This window comes from Paroedura picta, chromosome 4 (assembly GCF_049243985.1).
Source record: "Paroedura picta isolate Pp20150507F chromosome 4, Ppicta_v3.0, whole genome shotgun sequence".
NCBI classification, from domain to species: domain Eukaryota; kingdom Metazoa; phylum Chordata; class Lepidosauria; order Squamata; family Gekkonidae; genus Paroedura; species Paroedura picta.
In genome coordinates this window covers 144602720-144618199 of record NC_135372.1, presented here as the reverse complement: position 1 = coordinate 144618199, position 15480 = coordinate 144602720, and the positions used below count along the sequence as shown (strand labels likewise).

General features: G+C 55.4%; 1 protein-coding gene across 1 annotated transcript in view; it reads right to left on the bottom strand.

The window, feature by feature from the left end:
• Positions 1 to 629: 629 nt before the first annotated feature.
• The window catches only part of BPIFB2 (BPI fold containing family B member 2), a 34592-nt gene continuing 19741 nt past the window's right edge, over positions 630 to 15480 (bottom strand). The window contains exons 8-16 of the mRNA XM_077336366.1: positions 9751 to 9842; positions 8846 to 9034; positions 8083 to 8136; positions 7609 to 7779; positions 5052 to 5119; positions 3629 to 3674; positions 2706 to 2766; positions 2125 to 2201; positions 630 to 1080 (exon numbers count right to left, since the gene is read on the bottom strand). Of these exons, the coding sequence (XP_077192481.1) occupies positions 1039 to 1080; positions 2125 to 2201; positions 2706 to 2766; positions 3629 to 3674; positions 5052 to 5119; positions 7609 to 7779; positions 8083 to 8136; positions 8846 to 9034; positions 9751 to 9842 (800 nt within the window). The 3' untranslated portion in view covers positions 630 to 1038. The remainder of the gene's footprint in view (positions 1081 to 2124; positions 2202 to 2705; positions 2767 to 3628; positions 3675 to 5051; positions 5120 to 7608; positions 7780 to 8082; positions 8137 to 8845; positions 9035 to 9750; positions 9843 to 15480) is intronic.

Here is a 15480-nt window from a genome sequence, read left to right as displayed (position 1 = left end):
TGGGTATGCGAGGAAGAGCCATGAGAGACAAACACTGGCACATACCTTCTTGCCCACCCACTCACCATCTGCCTAAGTTCGTAAAATCAGCATTTATGTGAGGTGGCTTTCCAGCCTCTGCTTAAAATCGTCCAAGGAAGGAGAACCCACCACCTCCTGAGGAAGCCTGTTCCACTGAGGAACAGCTCTCACTGTCACTGTTGTCCAGCAAGGACTCATTCCACATGCACTGAATGCACACTTGCTTGCAATGTGCAAAGCAGGAGAATCCACTTCTAAGGTTTTTGTCATCTTATCTTGGCATAGAGCTGCACTCCCAACTTCTAGCTCCAGGTGGAGCAACATTGCAGCCTTCCTCCACTGTAAACCCGGACTTTTGATAATTGTCGCATGGCAGCCGGTAGGATAGGGATGCCAGCCTCCTGGTGGGGCCTGGGGATCCCCTGGCATGCCAGCTCATCTCCAGACTGCAGAGCTCAGTTCCCCCATAGGAAAGGGATTGTACAGCCCCCTGCCTGCCTCCAGCCTCCTCTGCCAATTGGCCCGGATCCCTGGGTACCCCCTCCCTTCAAAGCTGCAGGAGAACCAGGTTGGCATTTTACTGTGAAAACAGGTGCCCAGAAACGAACGAGAAGGAGAATGTTTTAATAAAGCTCAATCGGCCACGGAATAGCAGAGCAGAGATTTAAGCGCAGGTCTGGCTGACTTCGATGGGGAAGCCAAGCAGGCATTGAACACTTGCCAGCGAAATCAGCGGGACGAAACCCTGCTAAACTCCCTCTGGATCGCTGCCCAAAAGAGAAAGCATGAAGCAAAACTCCAGCCCAAACCCCATGGATTAATTCAAGAGCAAGTTCCTCTGAGATAATCGGAGCAAACGTTTCTGCCCCCGACTGGCCCTCACCAGCCCCATCCCGCCACCCCAGACCTTCTTCCTTGCAGGAAAGAAATAGCGATTCCCCTTTTCTCTTCAAGCGACAGAAGTTGCCAGTGGACAGAGCAGAAACGGGACCTTCGGATGCCTTCCTGCATCTCCGCTCAATGCACATAGTCAAGGTCGCAGCTGACTTGCGCATAACCCTGGAGGCACAAAGAGAAACAGCAGGAATTAGTGCATGTTCCCACCCAGAGGGTTCCAGCTGGGGGGAGCAGAGTTTCTGGACCGCCTGGGATTGGTGCAGGAGCCCCTGAGCAATAGCTGGGGCGAGGGCCACTGTGGTCCCCTTTGGCAGGCAAGGGAGGAGCCCAGAGAAAGGGCCGTCCCCCTGGAGAAGCCACTGGCTCCGGCTCACAACCTGGGATGTTGCCAGCTCCTTCACCAACACCTGCTCTGCCAAGCACTTTTCCCTCCAGGCCTCTGAACGTTTCCCTGAATCCTGGCTGATGTTAAAGGCCCAGAAGCAGGAGAGCTGGGGGTTGGGGCTGCCTGGTAATCCTCAGTGATCCATGACTGACCACGCTGGATCATGATATGAGCCAGGCTAGGGAGGAGGGCCTGAATCCACAGACCTCTCTCCCCCTGAGTCCCTCTAATCCCCTTTTAAGGCTGGTTATTCTTGCGGCCCTCACTACACTCTCTGACAGGGAAGCCCACATGTTCACTCGTTGCTGTGCCAAGTAGTGCTTCCTTTGGTCCCTCCCGAATATCTAGTGCCCATCAGAGAGTTGGCTCTCCACCCCGCGCATAATTTTATGAACCTCTATCATGCCCCTCTCCCCCCATCTCTTTTCTGAACAGAAAAGTCTCAGCCTCTTCAGCCTTTCCCCACAGTCCTGGCTCGGACCTAACTCTTGGTCCTCAGCAGGTCTACAGAACGCAAGAGAGGTTACCCCACAAACCAGAGTGTGTGTCCCCCCCCCATAGGCGGACATCATTACAAATGTGATGCAGACCCGCCCCATTTATTTCCGGCGTCTTCCCTCCCTGCTCCTGCCAGCTGGTCCGATCCACCTGACAAGCCTGCAGAGTTTTTAGGATCAACCACCAGACTCCGGCCCGGGTGTGACGAGAAGGGGGTTGAGGAGAGGGGGCAATTCGAGTGTTCTGCAAGAGGCGTCCCTACAGAGGGGGGTGCTCAGGGAGGCCCCGGGGACAGGGGGAAGCAGCTGAGTCGGAGGGCTCACCTCATGCAGCTCGATATCAGGTTCGATGTACTGGACGTTGGCTATCTTGGGGAGAGAAATCCCTATGCTCAGAGCAGCTGAAAGGGAAAATGCAGATGCAGTCACCAAGCTCGAGGCCATCCCTACCTTGACCCCTCTTCCAGCCCCCACCCACACACCCACCCCCGTGGCCCAGGGGGGGGGCTGCAGAAGGTGGCCACCACCTTCCTGCTTGCCTGTTGACAGCAAGGGGGGGTGGCTTGGCCATCTTTGCTGGGGGGGGGGCAAACTGATTCTCCAGAATGTCCATGGGTGACAATTCCCATGTGCTCCTGCCAACATGATGCTGTAGTCACAGAATCATAGAATCATAGAATCCTAGAGTTGGAAGGGGCCATACAGGCCATCTAGTCCAACCCCCTGCTCAACGCAGGATCAGCCCAGAGCATCCTCAAGCATCCATGGACATCTGGAGAGCCACAGATTGGCCAGCCCTGAGCTGGTACAGGGGCAGATATCTCAGGCCACCAGTGTTACTGAGAGCCACGTTTAGGATCACCGGGCCAGGAGGCCTGTGTGCCCAGCCGAGTAGCCCTCCTTACCGTTCAGGTGAGCCAGGAAAGCCTTCTCCATCACTGAGACGACTGTTCCCATCTGTGCCACCTGCCCGAAAGTGGAGAGCAGAACATCAGCGGAGCAAAGCAAATCCCGCCGCGAATCTTGTGTGCGCAAGGAAAGCCAAAAGGGCTCGGCCTTTCCATCCCCTGAAGTAGACCATGTGAACACACACATGCACATACACACACATACGCACACAGAGGACACCACAATCGAAATCAGAATTTACAGCAGAAACCCCAAGGGAGAGAATGAATAAGAAGAAAGAGACAGCCGAGCATTCGGGATGAAGATATTTTCTGCTCCTGGTGCGAAAACTGATTATTTGCCTTCCGGATAATCCAGGGAAGTTACTTCTCGAATGAGATGATTGTAGTGCAAACATGAAGGATCCGTTGAACTAACCTCCGATAAAGAGGATGCAACTGGGTAACGGTGGTCTGCAGGGCATTGTGAAAACCTACCAACTCCCCGATGGGCCTGGAGATGCCCTGGAATTGCCGCTCACCCCCAGGCTGCAGAGACCAGTTCCCCCAGAGACAAGGGCAGATGTGGGACTCTGTGGCCTTGTGCTCCACAGAGGTTGAGGTGAGCCAGCCTCCAGGTGGGACCTGGGGATCTCCCAGAATGACAGCTCCTCTCTAGACTTCAGAGCTTAGTCCTCCTGGAGACAAAGGCAGCTTCGGAGGGTGGAGTCCAGGGCCTTCAACCCCACGGACACCCCTGCCCACCAGGCTACACTCCTCTTTCTAAATCCTCAGGAATTTCTCGACCTGAAGTAGAAACCAGTGTCCCAAAATGCAATCCCAGCATTCTACTCAGGACACTTTGTCTGTTCCCAGGCATTTGGGGGATGGGATGGGGGGACTGGAAATCACAGAAAGAAACGAAGGCAGCAGAGACTGACCTGAATCTCCCCCACACTGGAAGAAACCACCTCCAGATCAATCCCTCTGCAATGGAAATCAAGGCAATGTGAATGTTGGGTATTACAGCCATCCGTGTCCATAGCAAGAGCAGCCAAGCTGATCACTGCAGAATCCTGTGTGAACACTAAAAGGTACTAGTGGGTCACGCTCAGCAGAGACGGATGTTCCTCAACCCCAAAGATACCATTTTCCCTCACAGCTCTAGTTCTTCATCAGCTGGTCCCAGGAGGTGAGCACAAGAAAGAAGCAAACAACCCCACCCTTGAGTTTCCTTTCCACTCCGGAAAACCATGCAGGAGAAAAGTAAAAAATAAATCTCCCTTAGTACGTTCATGAGCCCCCAGGAGTAACAGGCACTTTGGAAGGTGAGGGTCCGGATGGTACATGTGACCGAGAGTCAGGTTGGAGGACTTGGCGTGCATCACATGTACCATCAAGCTCCAGTCTGAGATGACTCCTTCCTTGTTTCGCCCAGGCAAGGGACCGCACATGCAAAAATGAAAGTGACTTCTTATTTTATAAGCATTTGATTTTATCAGTGATGCCATGCACTCGGTAAACTTGTGACTTCTGGGGGCATGGCAGGGAGGCGTGGCCAGCTGGCATCACTTCTGGGGTTACTCAAAGCCTGAAGAATACTTCAGGGATTACTCCATGGTCAAAAGGTGGAAAACGGCTGACACTTAAAACCATCTTGCTCCTGCATGCAACCCAATGCTTTCTTTAAGCACCCAGGTTTTACAGCGTTCAAACAACATTTCTGGCTTCTATTAATCCTTTAAAGGGGGAGTTATGTCCTTTAAAAACATTTTTTTTTCTAAAGTGCTAACAACAAAGCAGAGAACTAGGTTTTGATGACCAAAACCAAGCTGAAGAGTAAAGCATTTCTCTCTTCTGTGCGCAGCCCCTAGATCAGGGGTAGTCAAACTGCGGCCCTCCAGATGTGCATGGACTACAATTCCCAGGAGCCCCTGCCAGCATTCGCTGGCAGGGGCTCCTGAAAAGTGTAGTCCATGCACATCTGGAGGGCCGCAGTTTGACTACCCCTGCCCTAGATGAATTGACATTTCCCAAGCTGGCAGAGGAGAGGCGTGGTCTTTCTCTGGCCTCTTTCTGCCAAATCTCCTTTTAATTCATTTGATGCCAAAAACAGAAAATCAGACAGCACCAAACTGTAAAAATGATATTCATTAGGTCCAATGGTTGTCCAAATCCTTGACTCCTCAACATCTCGGGATTACCACATTGATACAGTGATACCTTAATTGTGTCCCAGCCCCCTTCCTCTCCTAGTCCTCCACTCGCTCCTGCAGTACTGCACTCACCGGGGGCGATCATGTGCCAGCAATGTTGTGTCTGGCATGCCTGTTCGACCCCCATGAGTGCCGAATGTGAACTCACCCCAGCAAGGAAACAGAGACCTCGAGGCTAGTAGCTGTGACATCCAGTTTGAGAGACAAGCTCACCTCCTGCAAGGAGACAGGAAATTTAGGAAGATCTGATCAGGAAAAAGCAATTGAGTCCTCCCCATGGCTTGCAGAGAGGGATTCCCCCTTCCCTTCCCTTCCCTTCCCTTCCCTTCCCTGGACCCAGATCCCACACCTTCTGAATTGCTGTTGAATAGAGAGGATTCCTAACATCGCTTGAGGGTCCGGCATGTGTGCCAATTGCTTGGCATCCATTTGCATCTCCCCCCTCTGTGCAGGGGACCATGATCCATCAGGAGCAGAGAGAAGAAGAGCAGCAGAAGAGGTAGGGCAGAGCCAATAAGTAAATCATAAAACAAGGGAAAGGAGAATCCACTAAACTGTCATGACCCTGCACCAAAAGGTTGGGTTTCCAAACACTAGGAGTTCTCCCTGGAGATCTGGATTCCCACTGGTCTCCAACCAACCATGACCAGCTCCCCTGGAGAAAATGCCTGGTTTGGAGCATTCTGAGCCTTCCCCTCCCCAAACTCTATCCCCCAAATTGCTAGGAATTTCCCCACTTGAAGCTGGCAGCCCTATTCCTGGACTACAGGGCTCAGTTCCCCTGGGAGGGTATCTAGGGCACTATCCTCCGCTGAGGCATCTTTCCTCCCCAAACGCCACACCCCCACATCCCAACTTCCACGATTTTTACAACCACGTGCTGACAATCCTACCTGAAAGCTTCTACTTTTGAATGCCTCAGTGGGAAGAACTATTGTTTAAGGTGTCTCCACTGTGTAGACAATAGGCAGCCAGAGAAAGAGCGATGTGCAGACCTGGCCCTCCATTGAGAAGGAAGCATCCAGGATCATGCCCTAGTTCCTGGCAGTGTGAACCACTGATTGGGCAAACGCGCTTCCTCAGATGGACCCTTCCTGCCCAGCCATAGGACCTCTGTCTTTGAAGGATGGAGCTTCAGACGACTCTGCTTGATGGGTAGCCCAACAACAAATTGCAAGAACCCCAGTGTCACCATGGCTGACATCAGGTCCAGCCCATTTCTAGAGGACAGCTGGATGTTAAAGCCCCCCAGAATTAATAGTCTGGGTAACTGTAGCGTCCAGGCCACTACCACCTACAGCACGGCTGGCAGGACATCTGGAGGTACGCTGGGTATGTGGTGTAGGCACGCAAGGCCTACACATTCAATACCTGGGATTGATGGCACGGAAAGAGCCCTGAAGGAGAAATACTCTCGGATTAGGGTTGCCACCCCTCTTCCCCACCCCACATCTGAGACTGATGGAGGACAGAGAATTTGGCAGGGGCTAGCTCCTTAAGGTTGACTGTTTCACCCTCCCTGACCCAGGTTTCCATCATGCACACCTGGTCAACCCTATTTTCTTCAAAGTAGGTTTGCAAGGTATGGGTTTTGTTATTTATTGACCTGGCATTGCACAGCATCAGTGGCTCAAGGGATGGGGCAGAGGTTGGAAGGGGCCCAAGTCTGGGGGAGGGATGGGATTTTTAGCCGTCATGTTAGTAGATTGATATTTTAATGGGAATTTTAATGGGGTTAGTTGTTGTGACCTGCCTTGAGCCTGGCGGGAAATAATAATAATAATAATAATAATAATAATAATAATAATAATAATAATAATAATAATAATAGCATTTCAGATCTCTTATTTTGTCCCGCCTCCTCCCACTGCTGTCTCTGCCTCCTCCCCTTATTATTGGGATCCGTGACCTGCTTGGGTCCCCTGTTGTTGTTCCTCCCTTGGTTCCTCCTGGTGTAAGTGGGACACCCATTAAAGGCCGAGGCTCCTAACCATGACACCAAGCTGACCTATCCCTACACCATAGCTCTAATCAAAATCAGATGTTTTGAGATGTTTAAAAATAGTCCCCAGAGGCTCTTATGGCGCAGAGTGGTAAGGCAGCGACATGCTGTCTCAAGCTGTCTGTCCATGAGCCTGGGAGTTCGATCCCAGCAGCCGGCTCAAGGTTGACTCAGCCTTCCCTCCTTCCGAGGTCGGTAAAATGAGTACCCAGCTTGCTGGGGGGTAAAAGGGTAATGACTGGGGAAGGCACTGGCAAACCACCCCGTATTGAGTCTGCCATGAAAACGCTAGAGGGCGTCACCCCAAGGGTCAGACATGACCCAGTGCTTGCACAGGGGATACCTTTACCTCTACCTTTACCTTTACTTTTCACTACCCCAAGGAGTCTCAAAGGGGCTTACAATCCCCTTCCCTTTCCTCTCCCCACAAAAGACACGCTGTGAGGTAGGTGGGGCTGAGAGAGCTCTGACAGAACTGCTCAGTGAGAACAGATCTAACAGGACTGTGAGTAGCCAAGGTGGCAGCATGTGGAGGAGGAGCCGGGAATCAAACCCGGCTCACCGGATTAGAGGCCACTGTTGTCAACCACGACACCCTGTTGGCTCTCACGGGCTCTGTGTCTGCAGGGAGAGACAGACCTTGACAGAAAAGAAACATTGCACAGCAGGAGGAGAAGGGAAAGGTCTGCCAGTTTCTACTCACCGCGCCAAGAGTGCAGAGGGCCTCGGTGGATGAGCTGGAGGAGGCCACGCCCACCTGGATGGCAGGACTGATGGTCAGCGTGGCTCTGCCTTCTTGGAAGGTGACGATGGGAAGCTTGGTGAGGACCACGTTGAGAATGATGGCAACGTCATTGGGGTACCTCTGCGAGAGCTGCAATAGGGGAGGAGAGAGGAAGCAAGACCAAGAAAGTGGGGGATCTGCCAGCAGAGGGGAGGAGCTGCCTCATGCCATCCTCAGCTGTTGGCTTTGCCTCCAAGGCAGACTTTCTCAGCCAGGGTTTCGTGAAGCCATGGAATTTCTTGATGGCCCCAGAGGGTTTTCTGAATGGGTGGAAGTTAATTAATTTTTTATTTTTTAAAACATTTATTGGGTGATTACATCTTTTTGACAGCCAACCGGTCGAATTTTTCTAGCTTGGATTATTCCATTCGACCGGCCCTCTTTTGCACTTACTGAGGGGATGGCCGATTGCAGCATGGAGGTGGAGAGATGGACGTCTCCGGAGCCCTGCAAAGAAAGAGGCAGCAGTCAGGGTTCGACCTTGGGGAAGCTGAACGACCTTCACCATCTCTCTGGCAAGAAGCAGCAGGTGGAAGGGGTTGCATGTTAATGAAATCTAGTTTTTAAAGCCAGGGGAACACTGGCAGTCTTCAAGCAAAGGTGGGATACCCACTTGGATGCTTTAGGATGCTTTGGGCTGATCCTGCGTTGAGCGGGGGGTTGGACTAGATGGCCTCTATGGACCCTTCCCACTCTATGATTCTATGATTCAAAAGCAGGCCACAGATCTGTCTCCAAAAGAGCAAGGGAAGGAGAGGGAGCTTTGGGGTTGTCAACCTCCAGGTGTGGCCTGGAGTGCAGAGATCAGTTTCTCTGGAGGAAACGGCAGCTTCAGCAGGCAGAGGGTGTGGCATGCCTGGGATTCCGGGTGAAATCTGTCTCCAGGAGCCTTCTTCACAGGCTCCACTCCCAAATATCCAGGCTAGTGCTGGCATCCCTAGATCCTGCCAGAAGTCACCTCCATTAATGTCGCCCTGCTTCCTGGCCTGTTCTGGTGGCCCAATTAAAGACTGTGGAAGAGGGGACCCTACTTTGGCAATGGGGGGGGGCAAAATATTTTCCCCACACCTAGAAAGGGGCAGGTGGATTTGGCCCTGGGCACAATTCAGACAATACCAGGGGGAAGCGGCTGGTGAGAAGAATTTCTCCTACTGACCGACGGTCCTCCAATGTCAAAGTTGAAGGCTCCGGATCTTTCCAGGGCAAGGAAGTAATGTTCGAACATGTCGTTAGACAGGCCCATGTTCACCATGGAGTCATCGGAGACAGTCTCCTGTGGCGGCAAGGAGAAAGGGGGCACGGAGCCGGGATTTTCCAGGGGCTTCCCCATCAGTTCAAAGGCAGCCTGCAATGATTGACAAGAAGGAAGAAAGGGTCAGCATGGTATTCACCTCTGCCACACAGATCCCCGTTCAGGATTTAGTCTGGGCCAAGGGCTGTCAATTCACTTCCAACTAGGACCTTCCACGGATCCTGTCCTTAATGTCTTATTTGCAGCCAGAGGGACATGGCTTCCTTGACTGAGACAATTCGTCTCTTCCTCTTTAGGATGCTCTGGGCTGATTCTGCGTTGAGCAGGGGGTTGGACTAGATGGCCTCTATGGCCCCTTCCCACTCTAGGATTCTAGGATTCTATTCCTCTTTTCCCTGGGTTGCCAATCTCCAGGGGGTGGCTGCAGGCCGCCATCTATCACGTCTTCCAGCTACAGAGAGCAGTTCCCCTGGAGACAACCTGGTCCTTTCAACTGGAGAGGGCAGGGACTGAACCTGGGACCTTTTGCATGCCAAGCGGAGCATCTACCACTGAGCCACCCCCACCCCCGTCAATCCAGTGATGGCTGCCCTGAGAGGCATGCAGTGTGACTCTGTCGGGTTGAGGATCTTCTCTGGGTCTTGCAGGTTTCAGACAGTGGCTGGGCCTCCATTCTGAGGTTGTCTCCAAGAGCATTCTTCATTGCAGAATTAATTACAAGCCTGAGTCACAGCAAAGCTCCAGCCACTTTGGTTCGGGCCAGGGAAGGGGTAGGGGTAGGGGTAGGGGTAGGGGTAGGGGGCACGTACGTTCAAATCGAGATCGATGTATTCACTGGTGATCTCCGGGTCTTCCAGCATGGAGTACTGGAGCTGGGACATGTCATTGATGGTGTTCAGGCCTGCAGGGGGCAAGTCAGAGTTCAGGCGCCAGGGAACCCCACAGAAGGTTTGAGACGGGCAGTTATTCCTCAAGAGGCAACAGAGGAAGAGGCTGCCACCCTCCAGGTTATTCCTTAAGAGGCTGCCACCCTCCAGGTGAGACCTGGGCATCCCCCAGAATTACAGCTCCAGACTAGAGAGATTGCTTTGAAGGGTGGACTCTATAGCATCTTAAGTCCATTGAGGTCCTTCTCTTCCCAAACTGGATCTAGCAAAAAAACCCTCCCCAATTCCCTGCCAGTGGTCAGCGGGACCTGAAATCATGGCTCGTAGTCATGGAATATCCTCCATGAATCATTCTTATTTCAACCACCGTGGCTAGTAGCCACTGACGGCCTCATCCTCCATAAATCTTCATGATCCCTTCCAAAACTGTTTATCCCTGTGGCCGTCACTATATCCTCTGGCAGAGAATTTCATATTTTAATCACTATCCACAGTGCGATTGACATGGGGAATCCCAGCCAGGAGACAACTTCAGGAGAAGGCTTCTGTGCCGTGCCTTTGGACCCCCACAGGAACTGATTGGCCTCTGTGGAAGACAGGATGCTGGTGTCGGGAACCCGCTTGCTAACTGAAAAAACAGGGTGCCCCTTTGAAGAAAACGTCACGCCAGGCCTGGTGAACGATACAACAGGAACAAGCTTTATTTCAGCAACGTGGAGTCCGCTGGTATGGAGTAAGAGCTTCCACCGAACTCCAGGTGGAAGCTCCCTTTTATACAAAACCCACCTCCTTAGGCTGTATTGCCCCACCCAGTACTTGCGGAGGGAACATGCTGATACAATCATGACTCATGCACATATGCGAGGTTTTCCGGGGTTCCTGATGGCCCATTTTCCTGGAACAAAGGGCCATCTCCGGGCCCTTGTCAAAAGGTGGAGGGGGACATTGAGGTTCTTTAGCGGCCATTGCCACCTCAACGATCGGGTGGGGCGCCCAGCTGCCGGCTTGCCTATGATCACCATGCCCTACCTCCGTGATCGCGGGCGCCTCTGATGGCGGGGTTCGGTCCGGTTCCCAAGCCACCAAGGACCGAACCACGACATTCTGCCCCCCCAAAGGTCCATTCTCCAACCCCCCGGGACGGCCAGGATACCGCTTGTGGAAACGTTCAGTGAGTCGGGGCGCAAGGACGTCCGCTGCCCAGACCCATTCCCGGTCCCCCAAAGCGAAGTCCTTCCATTCCACGAGGTACTGCAACTTCCCCCTGTGGAGTCTAGAGTCCAGGATATCCGCCACCTCGTGGTGCTCCCCCCCCCGGCAGGACCTCGGGCGCTGGCGGGGAAAACACGGGGTGCCAAACGTCACCGTCCGGAGTTTTTTTTAGAAGGCTCACGTGAAAGACGGGATGGATGTGCCGGAGGTTCTTGGGGAGCTTGAGCTTGACCGAAACTTCGTTGATCGGGGCCAAGACCTCGAAAGGCCCCAAAAACCGAGGGCCTAGCTTCTTGCTGGGCAAATTCAACCGTAGGTTCCGGGTGGAAAGGTAAACTCGATCCCCCGGTCGGATCTCCTCAGCTGGTCGTCTCTTCCGGTCGGCGTCCTCTTTCTGCGCTGCCTTGACTTTGTGGAGCTGCTCCTGCAGCGACTTCCAGCAGCTCCCGGCACGCTTCCCCCACTCGCGAAGGTCGGCCGATTCCCGGGCGGGGACCTCTCCAAGCTCCGGGAAGTGTCTCAGGTCTGTCCCGTAGACGACGGCAAAAGGCGACATCTCCGTGCTGCTGTGGTCTGCGTTGTTGTACGCGAACTCGGCCAGGGGGAGCAGGGGCACCCAGGTGTCTTGATGATAGGAACCGAAACACCGCAAGTACTGCTCCAGTACTTGATTAACCCGCTCGGTCTGCCCGTCCGTCTGGGGGTGGTAAGCGGAGCTCAGCCCTTGCTCGATGTCTAACAGGCGCAGGAAAGCTTGCCAAAACCGGGACACGAATTGTGAGCCCCGATCGGAAATCACCTTGTCCGGCAGCCCGTGCAGTCGGAACACGTGATCCAGGAACATCCGAGCCAACTGTGAAGCACTGGGGACACTGGCGCAAGGAATGAAATGGGCCTGTTTGGAAAATAGATCTACCACCACCCAGATCACCGTTTTCCCCTTGCTGGGAGGCAAGTCTGTTATAAAGTCCATGGAGATCACTGACCACGGCCGGGTCGGGACCTCGAGCGGGTGCAGCAGACCTTTCGGCTTGCCAACCCCCGGCTTGCAGGTCAGGCAGACAGGACAACCACTGACGTAAGCTTTTGTGTCCCGCCGCAGACTGGGCCACCAAAACCGCCGCCGGGCCAACTTCCAGGATTTTACGAAACCGAAATGCCCGGCGGTCTTAGCATCGTGGCAGAGGCTGAGGGCTTCCCGTCGTAGCCCTTCCGGGACGTAGACAGCCTCCCCCCTCCGCCAGAGACCGGAGTCCAAAATCAAAGAGTCCCGGAGCTCAGCCAGCTCCTCGTCTGTCCCGTAGGCTGCCACTAGGCGGTCTCGGAGCGGGGCGGTCGCCGGGTCGGGCTCCCATTCCTCCCTGGCCCGACGCCTAGTGACGACCCCCCGTCCCAGCTGCTCCTCACCAAACACGGACCTGGTGCAGGGAGCGTACCCCTCCCCATAATGCGGCAGACGGGAGAGGGCGTCCGCGAGGAAATTCTCTTTGCCGGGGATGTGACCAAGCTTGAAATTGTACCGCGAAAAGAACTCCGCCCACCTCATCTGCTTGGCGTTCAGGGATCGCGGTTGCCGGAGCGCCTCCAGATTCTTGTGATCTGTCCAGACCTCGAACGGCTCCTCTGTTTCCTCCAGCCAATGCCGCCATTCGGTGAGGGCGAACTTAATCGCAAACGCCTCCTTCTCCCAGGTAGACCAGTTCCGCTCCGTTTCGGCGAATTTTCGTGAGAGGTAGGCCGCCGGCCTCAGCTGTCCCGCCTTGTCTCGCTGCAGGAGAACCGCCCCGGCTGCTGCGTCGCTGGCGTCGACTTGTACCACCATCGGCTGGGTTGGGTCGACGTGCAGTAGCGTGGGCTCAGACGCGAAAGCTTGCTTGAGGGCCAGGAACGCTGCCTCTGATTTCTCATTCCAGCCGAGCGCTGCGCTGGGCCGCGTGGCGCGAGGACCTCTCCCCTTGGTACCTAGCAAGTCCGTGAGGGGAGCCACTACGGAGGAGTATCTGGGGATGAAGCCTCTAAAAAAGTTAGCAAACCCCAGGAAGCTTTGTAGCTGTTTCCGGGTGCGGGGCCTTTCCCAGGCCAGCACCGCCTGCACCTTCTCGGGGTCCATAGCTATGCCCTGGGCTGAGATGCGGTAGCCCAAATAGTCCAGGGAGGGACGGTGGAATTCGCACTTAGCCAGCTTCACGTATAGGTGGTTTGCCAGCAGGCGCTTTAACACCTCCCTCACCAGGGTCACGTGCTCTTGGGGATCTTGGCTGTAGATCAGGACGTCATCCAAATAAACAACCACCCCCTGAAACAGAAGGTCCTGCAACACCTCATTAATTAGACTCATGAAAACCCCAGGTGCCCCGCTTAAACCGAACGGCATCACTTTAAATTCGAATTGTCCCAATTGACAGTTAAACGCTGTTTTCCACTCATCCCCCTCCCGGATGCGTACCCGGTAGTACGCCTCCCTTAGGTCCAGCTTAGTGAACAGAGTCCCTTTGCCCAGCCGGGCCAGCAAATCCGGGATCAGCGGGAGGGGGTAAGCGTTCCCCGCTGCGATGGCGTTGAGGCCCCGGTAGTCCTGGCACAGCCGTCGGGACCCATCCTTTTTCCGGACGAACAAAACTGGAGCTCCCATGGGACTGGAAGCGGGCCGGATGAAACCTCGGGCCAGATTTTTACCCAAAAACTCCCGGAGGTCCTTGAGCTCCCCCTCACTCATCTTGTAGATGCGCCCTTTGGGTAGTACCGCCCCCTCTGGGATGTTGATAGCGCAGTCCGTGCGGCGGTGTGGGGGTAGCTCGTCCGCTTCCCGCTCGCTGAAAACGGCTGCGAGGTCTCGGTACTCTGGCGGGACCTCGGGCTCTGGTTTCTCCTGCTGCGCCGCCGCCGCTCCCCTGGGACGCGCCGCCGTCCTCTTGTGGCTGGAATTCTCGTGGGGGACCCGATGCCGTGCACCCACCGTCAAGTCGAACTTCAGGGTCCCCGCCCGCCAGTCCACCACGGGGTTGTGTTCCTTCAGCCAATCCAGGCCCAACACCGCCCGATATCCCGCTACGGGGACCTGGATCAGCCACCGCAGCTCTTGGTGGTCCCCTATGTGGATGGCGATAGGACCCACCTCCTCCCCGAAAGGTCCCCCCTGAATCGGGCTGCCGTCCATCTGGACGAAAACCAGGGGAACCTTCCGAATGCGCTTCGGTAGCCCCAAAGCCCGGGCTATCTGGGGGTGGACCATGCTGTGGTCGCATCCAGAGTCCAAAAGAGCCTCCCCCACCCAACTTAGTCCGTTCTCCGGGTTCCGGAGCTCTAAAATTACCACGTTCGGAGGTCGCGCCTCATGCTGTAGGGGTTTTCCCTCGCACCGCGGGACCTGCTGCCCGGCGCCGTCTACAGCAGGTCCTGGCCGTTTCCCGTCGCCTGGGCGCTTCCCGGTTCGTTGCGGAGGTCCTCCGCGCGGCGTGCCTGCTGGGGGCGTGTCGCACCTCCCCCCTGGGAGAGCCCGCGGTCCTCCCCCCCTTGCCGTTGGCACGCTGCTGCGAAATGTCCTGACCCCCCGCATTTCAGGCACAGACCTTCCCGGCGTCTCCTTTCCCGCTCGGGGTTCGGGGGTCGTTTGGGGCGAGAGTTGTCGGGGCCCGGTCTCGGCGCCTCGGCTGACCCGCCTTTGGCCTCCCGGGGGGGTGCGGCGGCCCAACCCAGGCTGGCTTCCAGCTTGGCGACCACAAAACACCACCCCTCCAGTGTAGACAGATCTTCTTCCGTCCCCTTGATCACGGCCCATTCCCTGAGTTTCGGGTTAAGGCCCTCCCGGAAGTACTCGATTTGGGTCTCCTCGTTCCAGGAGAACACCTTGCCTGCTTCCCTCCGGAAAATGTCTATATAATCCATAACCCCCCTAGTACCCTGTCGAAGTCCCTTGATCCGACTCTTTGCCTTGTCCTCAGCCTGGGGGTCCTGGAATCGTCGGCGGAGCGCGACCACGAAGTCCTGCAGGTCCCGAGTTGCCGGGTCGCCGCGCTCGGCCAACCCTAGGTACCACTGACCCGCCTTGCCCTGGAGACACGAGGCCACCCCCCAGACCAAGTCCTCGGAGTCCTCATACCGGTCTCCATACCTCCGGGCATGCGTCAGCGCGTGGAGGAGGAACTGCGGGAGGTCGTCCGGCGTCCCGTCGAAACGCGCCTTAAGCTCTGGGGGGGAACGTTTTGGAGAGTAGTCCGACCCCCTCCGGATCCGGGATTCTCGGCGTCCGCCGTCTCGTCCTGCTCCGCTCCACCGGCTACCAACTTGCCCAACGACGCCGTGCCGCTCCCTGCCTTGCACGTCGCTCCTGCGTTGGTCCGGCTCTCGCCGCCCCGTCGGCTCACCCGCTCCCCCGAGATCCTCTGCTGTCTCGCCTCTCCGCTGGCCGTCTCGCCTACTCGGGACTGAAAACTGCTCCGG